General features: G+C 32.3%; 1 protein-coding gene across 1 annotated transcript in view; it reads right to left on the bottom strand.

Moving 5' to 3' along the window:
* Positions 1-3,852: 3,852 nt before the first annotated feature.
* The window catches only part of SLC2A13 (solute carrier family 2 member 13), a 303,078-nt gene continuing 296,183 nt past the window's right edge, over positions 3,853-10,747 (bottom strand). Inside the window, exon 10 of the mRNA XM_080659231.1 lies at positions 3,853-5,084. Coding sequence (XP_080515357.1) covers positions 4,858-5,084 — 227 coding nt within the window. The 3' untranslated portion in view covers positions 3,853-4,857. The remainder of the gene's footprint in view (positions 5,085-10,747) is intronic.

Here is a 10,747-nt window from a genome sequence, read left to right as displayed (position 1 = left end):
TATTTTTGTTTATAGTTCTGGCACTGACACATTTTTTAAAAAAAGATTTTAATTTTATGTAAAGATAAACTTCAATAAAATAACTTAAAAAACATTTACATATACATCACTAAATCTCCATAAAATATACAATACTTTTGATACAGCTATAGGCTAGAATGACTTTAAAGGAAATTATACATATTCATAATTTTTAAGACATATCTCATATGTCACATGTAGGAATAAATACTTATATTGGATTTGCCAAGACATGTGAATATTAAACACTCCATAACATGCACTCAGAAAATAAAATATATACTTTGAAAACATATTTTAAAAGCATAAAACTGTTTAGATATACATTTTAGCTTCTAAATAGAAATTTGAACATTATAAATAAAAGATATTATAACATCAAGTGAGATATAGTCCAAAAGCTGTTAAGAACTAGCTTGGACATATAGAGTATAAATTTTCTACTTTGGCTAGAGTTCAGTCTCATCTTTTTTTAACCTTGAAATGAGATGGAATGCTACTTGAATATTAAAATTTGCTAACATTTTAAAACTTTACAAAATACTGGTTTTTACCTTTTAAGTACATGTAGGCTCCATTTTCTCATTTATATTGATATGACAAACACATGAACTTAACTGTCTAAAACAAAAATCTGAATATTACTGCTAAATAAAGGTAAGTATTTAACATTCCACAGATCAAATCACTCAAGTGCAGCAGACTATTTTATACGTACAAAGTAACAATTTATAGGAATTATATTGTTTAACACTCACAAGCAAATCTGGATAAAATTCTTTCATGTACTTCTGAACATGATTAGTACTTACAAAATATCTCTCTGATGATTACTGGCACACAAAAATTTCGTTCTCTAAGAGACAATATATAAGAGAGTTGATAGCTGATTGGCATTTTTAAATGATGCTATTTTTATAAAACGTCAAGATTGTCCACCCAGAACTGCATGTACCGATCTTTGATTCACTGCTATAACCTGAATCACTTCATCAGTTAGATTAACATTACTGTACATGAGGCTAAGAAAATTAATAGAACATGACAGAAAACAGGACATTAAAATTAATCCACAGAACAATTCTGAATTTTTTTAGAGGCAGCACTTCACACATGAGCTGTAAATTTTATCCACAATTTAATACATTTTGTTATAAAGCACATATTATGAATTCTCTGCTCCTGGCCAGGTATATTATTCTTGTATTTGTTGTTAGTGAAAAGGTCTGAATTTGGTAATTGAAAACTTGTCACAACAATTGTCAGTTTTTGGGTGCTTAGTATAATTTGAGATTTTATGTAGGAGAATGGCTTAAAAAATCTGATTATAAAGAAATATCTCACGAATGTTGTTTTTAATTACTGTGCCTAGGAAAAAAATCAAAACAATCCTTCCTGTCCCTTCACTGTATTCCAGTATTTATAAACTATATTAGTGTCATTAGATTATCTTAGATAACATATGGATAGCATTTTCTAAAATATCTTCCCCTGGAATCTATGGATTATTATAATGCATTTTAATTTTACTTTCTGAAGAAAAAGAAAAAGAATAAGTTGTCAACTTATGTTTTTCCTGTTCATTCTTCCTCTGGATAATTGATTGAAATTAGAGTAAATAATTTCTAAATTCTTTAACAGATTTCTTGTTTTAGAGTGAATTACTTAAAAAACATATTTATATTCATATATTTAATCTTATTTACTGGCAAAATAAAGCTATAAGAAAGCACTTTATAGCATTACTCTCAAAGTATTTTCATCAGTGAACTAACTACTGCATATGATTGGGAACAAAATTTCAAACCTTTTAAGTCTACTTTTAAGTTAGACCTTTTACATATACATTAAAATCATGTGCTTGGTAATTATTGACTAAGATGCAACAATAAAAATTATCAGGAATGTTTATATTGAAGAAAAATATTAATATCATATCTTTAGAACCTATCTGACATCACCTTCAGACTTAAGAGTTCAGATGCAGATGGAAAGTTATTATTTCTCAAGTCTAGTGCAGATCTCATCAGCCATTCAGCTAATAACCCTTAATAGGGGTTACAGCTTTCTTCACTATGTTTTCCTAAAACTCAATATACATCTGTTGAACTTGCAGTATGTCTAGAAGCAGACCTGTAATTTCAGTTAAATACATGATGCTTAATGTGTTTTAATATGGTAGGTTAAACCATATGTAAATTGTCCTATAAAATATATATTTGATGATATTTCAAACAGAATGTTTTCAAGTTGATAGTGGTAGCTAATAACGCTGAGAACTTAAAAGGTGAATAAATATAAAAAGACTTTCAAAATTCAAACATTAAATTTTTAATATACTATAAATATTCACCGAATCTAAAAATAATCCCTAATTGTATAAGGTTCCTTTTGAAGTAGTTATTTGTTTTTAAAAAATTATAAATAACTCTTATGCTGTGCCTCTCTGTTCTGTACTTCAAAGATATGGAATATTATCTTTATCGCTATATAAATAACAAATAGTCCTTTAAAGAAGGGGTTGAGTAGGACTGTGGTAAATTGTCCCTGTTATAATGTGCATTTATGGGTATAAAGTTGAAAACACCATTTGCATATGTCAGGGAAACTGGCCATGTTCTGCTTTACAAAAAAAATAAGAGTTGAATTGCTCCTTTAATAAAGTTACTGTGCATTCAGCTCAGCTGAGTTAAGGCTACATATATAATAAAGAGAAGAACTGAGGCAATTATTTGTATAAATCAGAAGAATTATTAAGGTGAGTACTTTATTGGTCTAAATACTTTTTCTCCCCATCATATTTTGATTTTAATATACAACAGACCCTTTCTTTTCCATTTCACTTTACCTTATGAAATATTACACAGATAAGAAATATAAATAGAATAATAATTTTCTCTATGAAATCACATCTGCTCTTATGGGGCAAATTAATATTAATATCCAATTAGAAATCAATTGTCAAAGCACCTCCTAAAATTCAAGGAAAAAAACATTCTGTAAAATAAATGTTTTATTATATGCAATGATCAAAGCAAGAAAAATTTTTTACCAGTAAAGTGACATATCACAAAGCACATATCACACCCCTGGTGATTTAGAGAATGAATCTTCTTGGCTACATTCTCAGCTTTGACATTGTGATGTGAACAAGCCAGACTTAAAGAGAAGAAAAAATATCTTGGAGACTGGCAGAAACACAGTGAATTTAGAGATAGCCACCTTTTCACTCCCAAGGATACCTTATTAGATGTTTAGAGTCATGTTAAAATGCATCAAACTTATGCATTCATAGCTGGCCAAAGAAGAGTCATTCATAATTTCACTGGAACTAGCAAGTAACTTTGTATATACTAGATAGTTCTTAATATATAAGAACAAAAATTAGAGTTCATTGATGAAGGAACATAAAAACCAATAAACACTTTGAAAAGACATTGTAGAAATGCAGAAAGTCAAAATTTCTTAAAGATGTGTGCTATGTGAGAACCATTAATCTATTCCAATAGTAAATCACAATTTTTAGACAGGAAGGAAAAAAAATTCAAGTTAAGCATGAGTAAAAGGAAATATCCACAGACAAATCTATGTGTTGTTGTTTTTTGGGGGATAGTGGAAGATGTAAATCGTGAGGGAAAATGAGAAAGGGTGTGCAAAATAAAAACTAGTTTATGCTCTTACAGTAAAAAAAAAAAAAAGACAAGTACTACTAAGTAAAAAAAAAAGTGACAATTCCCTTAGGAAGATTAATAAAAAGTTAAAATAAGTCCCACTATTTAAATAGCAACAATAGCAGGATTATTTGTCACTGATTTTCTTCCTTTTTTGTTTCAGAAATTATTTGAATAAAAGAAGGGAGAAATAGTCTGATAGCAGCTATTTATATAACACAAATGAAGGCACAAATAGGACTCAAGAATTGATGTGCAAAGGTGTGGTGAGTATCAAGTGATTTGGCATGTACAAAAACCGGCCCTGAAATGCAGTTGAAGATCTAGTGCTATTTATATTTATAGTTCCATACCTAAGTGACTGACTCAATTAGGGATCCATAAAAATCTTTTCTTTCTGACTTTTCTAGCAATAAAATATACTTATCAAAACTTGCTAGCTTATCTGTGCAAATGTACACTTATCACTGATGCAAAAAAATATGTATGAAAATATACCCCAAAAGACCTGCTTTTCATAATGTTCAAAAGATCCTGTGTGGAGTCAATTTCTGAAGAACTCTCAAGATCTGTCTTGGATAGAGAAACCAAAATGTGGAATCCAAAGGAGATAAGACAGCTGTGCCCAAGTAGGAGGCACTTGAATTTGTTGATGAAAGCTTAATGGAATTTACTTTCTAATAGCTGATCACAGATAAGATACTTGTCCTTGGAAAATTTTAGGGCCAATAGGCCAGCTTTTGATAGAAAACATCTTAGACCATATCCTAGAATGCTTCTTTATATCACATACATGATTCAGCTAGATTAGCACTGACTTAATTGCCACTAATAGTTATATATGGTCTTAGGAAAAAAGGATACCACTGAAATCACTGAATACAATATTCATTTTAGACTATCTCAGAAAGGAATTACACATATTTGTTCAATGATTATTATTTTAAAATCTCTGTAAATATATATATTTTTTTACATTTCTACTTACGAAAAAAAAAAGTGTCAACACGATTGTATTTCCCTCCTAATCAAGGATTTTAGAATAAGAAGTCATCCAAAACTGGACTGTGGAAAGAACCAGATTAGAAGCAGGGCAGTGAGGTCACCAATTGCTGCTTTTTCCTCCCAAGTTTGTTTAATAACCACACATATCAGCAGTTGAAAATTACTCCACATCAGAAGCATCGTTGTCAGAAAGATGATAGTTACTTCCCTTTACCCTAATATATTCAATATATCTCCCTTCATCAGAATCGGTAGCGCCACATGTACAGAGCCTGTTGTCAAAGAGGGATTCAATTTCCTCTAATTTTTTCCCTTTGGTCTCGGGAAGACAGCCATAGATGAAAAGGAGTCCTACAGCAGCGAATCCAGCATAGAGGAAGAAGGCTCCTGTGACGGGAAATAATGTACAGTAAGTCCTCACTTAACATCATCAGTAGGTTCTTAGAACTGAGGCGAAATAATAGTCGGTTGATTCCTGAACAGGGCGGGGTTAGGAACCCTGTGCAGTTGAAAATCCACATGTAACTTTTGCCTCCTCACAAACTTCATTAATAGCCTTAACCTAGTGTGACCGGAGGCTTTATCGTTAACATAGTTGATTAACACATGTGTTGTTATGTTGTATGTATTAATACTGTATTCTTACAGTAAGCAAGCTAGAAAAAAAAGATACTGTATTAAGAAAATAGTAAGGATAAGGCAGTACATTTACAGTACTGTATGCATTTATTGAAAAATCCATGTATAAGTGGAACTGTAGTTCAAATTGTGTTGTTCAGTGGTTAACTGTGTAATGAAACCAATTTTACCATAGACTAGTGGTAGGCAAACTGCAGCTCGCGAGCCGCGGTTTGCCACACTGTTGACTAATGAGTTTGCCGACCACTGCCATAGACTAATTGATATAAATAAGAGTTAAGTTCTTGCTGCATCTCATCAATGTAGTAACAAAACAATATTAAGTGCAACTAAGTTATTGAGGCCCTGCTGTTTGTATGTTTTCGAGGGGGTGGGGTGAGGGTATGTGTGCGTAGGATGGAAAGAGGGCTTGGTTTTGACGTTTCTTTCTGGTCAGTCATGCATAATTAACTGTGGTCTGAAATGGAACCAAAAAATTACTGACAGCCAGGACTCTTATTGTTCTAATCCTGTGAATATAATGCAATTTATTTTTCTAAAGTCACGTAATGCCAAACTCAAGAACTATAGACCAGGTTCGTATATAACTTCTGCTTTTAGGTCTTCCCTCCCTTCCCTGGAAATAACTGCTTCTTTCCTATGAGCTTTCATAGCACTTTGCCGAGGACCCCATCATAGTAACTAAGAAGTATTATAATTATGCACATTTATTTTGTCTGTCTTGTCTGCTAGGCTGGAGATACTCTGAGGGAGAAATTTCATTCTCATTTATTTTATATTTCTGCAATGACATAAAATTATGACACTGCTGATTTCATGACTTAATGGAGTACATGGCAACACTATCCTTACAGACTCTCATGCCAAAAGTCTGGAATCAGCCTTGACATTTTTCTTACTCTCCCCTCCAATATCCAATCTGTTAAGGAAATCCCAGTGAATCTACTTTCATAATCTGAGAGATGACACTTCTTACCGTTGCACTGATACCATCCTCCCTCATCTGCACTGTTGCAAATAGTCTCCTAATTGGTCTCCTGTGCCTTCTCTTAGACCACTCTAGTCCAGTTATCACCATCTGACATACTACAAAGCTCATTTTTTTATTTAAGAAAAATTTTTTCTGGTGTGATTAAAAATTCTTAAAATATTCTACTTACAGTTGACATACAATATTATATTAGTTTCAGGTATACACATAGTGATTAGACATTTGTACAACTTATGAAGTGATCATCCTGATAAATCTAGTACCCATCTGACACCATACATAGTTATATTATTTACTATATTCCTTATGCTGTACTTTACATCCCATGACTATTTTTATAACTACCAATTTGTACTTCTTAATCCATTGACCTTTTTTATCCATCTGCCCACCCCCTCCTATCTGGCAACCATCATTTGTTCTCTGAATCTATGAGTCTATTGATGAGCATTTAGGTTGCTTCTATTTCCTGGCTATTGTAAATAATGCTGCAATGAAGTGGACTTGTTGGGTCATAAGGTGGTTATATATATTCTTAGTAACCTCTATACTGTTTTCCATAGTGGCTGCACTAATTCACAATTCCATCAACACTGAGGGTTCCCTTTTCTCCACATGCTCTCCAACTCCTGTTGTTTTATTGATGGTAGCCATTCTGACAGGTGTGAGGTGATATCTCATTATAGTTTTAATTTGAAATCTCTGATGATTCGTGATATTGAGCATCTTTTCATATGTCTACTGGCTATCTGTATGTCCTCTTATCAATTTTTTAATGGGATTCTTTTTTGGTATGAATTCTTTACATATTTTGGATATTAATCCCATGCAGGATGTATCATTGGCAAATACCTTCTCCTACTCAGTAGGCTGCCTACGCATTTTGTTGATGGTTTCCTTCACTGTGCAAAACCTTTTTAGTTTGATGAAGTCCCATTTTTTTTTATTTTTACCTTGCCTGAGGAGACATATGGAAAAAAAATATTGCTAAGAGCATTGTCAGAGTTTACTGCTTATGTTTTCTTTTAGGAGTTTTATAGTTTTGGTTCATACATTTAAATGATCCAGTTTCATTGTCTTACAAATATCTGTCCAGCTTTCCCAATGTCATTTATTGAAGACTGACTGTCTTTACCCCATTTTGTCATACTTTGCCATGATTAATTGACCATATAGGCATGTTTTCCCCCCTAGGTTCTCTATATTGTTCCATTGATCTATGTGTTTGTTTTTATGCCAATACTATGCTGTTTTGAAACTGTAGCCTTTTAGTATAGTTTGGTATCAGGTAGAATGATAACTCCAACTTTGTTTTTCTTTCTCAAGATTGCTTTAGCTATTCAGGGCCTTTTGTGATCCTTTTAGGATTATTTGTTATAGCTCTATGAAAAAATGCCATTGGCATTTTGATAGGGATTGCCTTGAATGTGCAGAGGCTTGGGTAGTATGAACATTTTAACCATGTTAATTCTCCTATCCATGAGCCTAGTAAATCCTTTCATTTATTTGTGTCCTCTTTAATTTCTTTTTTCAATGATGTATAGGTCTTTGACCTACTTGGTGAAATTTATTCCTAGGTATTTTATTATTTTTGATGCAATTGTAAATGGATTATATTCTTAATTTTCCCTTCTGATTGTTCATTATTAGTGTGTAGGAAAACTATAAGATATTGAATAAAGAAACTAAAGAGGACACAAATAAATGGAAGGCTATATACCATGCTCATGGACTAGGATTAACATTGTTAAAATGACTACATGACCCAAAGCTATCTACAGACTCAATGCAATTTCTATAAAAATACCAATGACGTTCTTCTCAGAACTAGAACAAATAATCCTGAAATTTATGTGGAACACAAAAGATCATAAATAACCAAAGCAATCTTGAGAAAGAAGAACAAAGTTGGAGGTAACATATTCCTGATTTCAAACTATACTACAAAGCTATAATAATCAAAACAGGATGGTATCAGCATAAAAACAGACACACAGATCAATTAAACAGGATAGAGAGCCCAGAAATAAATCCTCATTTATATGGCGAACTAATTTATGAAAAAGGAGGTAAGCATATAGTAATGACAATCTCTTCAACAAGTAATGTTAGGAAAACTGAATAGATAACATGTAAAAAAATTAATCCAGACCATTATCCTATACCATATACAAAAATAAACTCAAAATGGGTTAAACCTTAAACATAAGGCCTGAAACCATAAATCTCCTAGAAGAAAACACAGGTAGTGAACTATTTGACACCTGTCTGAGTAATATCCTTTTGGATATGTCTCCTCAAGTAAGGGAAACAAAAACAAAAACAAATGTTCATACTACCCAAGCTTCATAAAACTAAAGAAGTTTCTTACTTCTTATTTGAAGTAATGTTTTTTCATGGTCTCTGTTTATTTATTGATCAGATTGTTTTCTCTTTGTTACTGACTTGTATGAGCTTCTCATATATTTTGGATATATCATTTGTGAATATATTCCCCCATGCAGTAGGTTGTCTTTTTGTTTTGATGGTTTCCTTTATTATAAGAAGATGGGGTATACATGCACACACAATAGAATATTACACAGCAATAAAAATAATGAAATCTTGCCAATTGCAACAACATGGATGGATCTAGAGGGTTATTATGCTAAGTGAAGTTAAGCAGAGAAATACAAATACATATAGTTTCACTTATATGTGGAATCTAAAAAACTACAGACAAACAAAACAAAAGCAGATTTATAGAAACAGAGACCGAAAGATGGTTACCAGAAGGGAAGGGTACAGAGATGGGTGAAAAGGGAATACAGCCAATAATAATATAATGTTGCTCATTGACAGATGATTACTAGAATTAGTGGGGTGATCACAATGTAAGGTATAAAAATGTTGAATCACTATATTGTGCATCTTAAATTAATATAACTGATATAATATTGTTTATCAACAATACTGAAATTTAAAAAAGTAATAGAAACAATTTATGTTACATGCGTATTAGAATTTTGGATGTTAGTTGCTCAAAAAAGTGGTAGCATTACTAAATTCTTTAAATTACAAGGGAAGAAGAGTTGCTGTTAGAGATAGAACAGAACAAGATTTAGTATGACTAATGAATTGGAAATGTTTTCATTGAAAAGGTGATACTAGCAAGCTTGCTTTTTGAGAAAGGAGTTGAAATCCTGTGTTTTGATTACAGATAATAAAAATTGTGGAGTTAAGAATAGAAACAGAATCTTTAGTGGAGAGGGACAAAGAAAGGATGGTGATCATGATGCTGGTGATATAGGAACATATGAAGTATTTTAGATTAAACCAGGCTGCTGAACAGAGCAAATCTAGTTTGGCTTTATAAAATGTAATATTGAGGAAATATTAATCATCTCTCACAATTTAGGAGTAGTGGCATGATTAGAAATGACTAATCAAATCTTGTCAGTGCTAAAACAATTTGATTGATTGGAAAAATTCCTGAAGCAAATTCCTGAAGCAAATAATATCAAGGAAGCTCTATTGAAATACAAGATCCATTTATAAGATTTGAAGAATCTTAAGCAGTCAAATGCCAAAGGTGTGTAAGTGGTCTTCACTGGTGAGACCTGTGGTTAAACTAGAGGTGTGGGGAGGCTTAGGAGGCTGTGATCTGTTCCACGTAATGGGCAAATTAGTTATGTAACTATCATAATGTAAATAAAAAAGCCTGTACCGAGTCTGTTAGGATTGTTAAACAGTGCAGATATTCTGCAGCTTGGTTATGAAGAAAATCAATTTTATTAGAGTCCTATATTAAGTTTCAAATTAAAATAAATACTTAATTGAATTACACAAAATGAGGAATCAAAGACCATGTCTGATTGTAATATTCTCCAAGGAATCGGCTTAGTCACACATGCTACACATAAAATGGAATATTGGTGACATTTTTAATGATAATTTTTAGTAATAAACATTGCTGGATGGGGTCCAAGGAAGACTAAGCAGTACAGTTTTGGAAGGAATAAAAATTTGAGGTATGAAACAAAAAAGGGAGGAAATGAGAAGACCTGGTATTTTCAGAGACATACATCATTGTGGTATGTATTGTTATATCAGGAATGTTAACATGTAGATTAAAATGTGGATCAACAAACAGGAAGAACTTACCTGAACTGTTGTTCTGTTAGCCAGCAGTAGACCGAACGGACCAGTGCGCTCACCTGATAGAAGCTCGACTTAATGCAAAAAGCAGAGAGCTCTACTAACCAGATATTTGAAAGAAGCCTGGCTATGCCCCATTTAAAGTTTACTTATATTGCCTCATGTTTTCCTGGCAGCATAAATTCAAGGAAGTGGAGCTTTGCGATCAAAAGTCTTACCATGTAGACTTTTATTATTTGGTCTATCCTTTCTATAAAAAAATGCTCTCAGGATATTAGTCTAC

This window comes from Plecotus auritus, assembly GCF_963455305.1.
Source record: "Plecotus auritus genome assembly, chromosome: 3".
NCBI classification, from domain to species: Eukaryota; Metazoa; Chordata; class Mammalia; order Chiroptera; family Vespertilionidae; genus Plecotus; species Plecotus auritus.
Note: the sequence above shows the minus strand (reverse complement) of the source record. Positions and strands in the feature narration are given on the sequence as shown.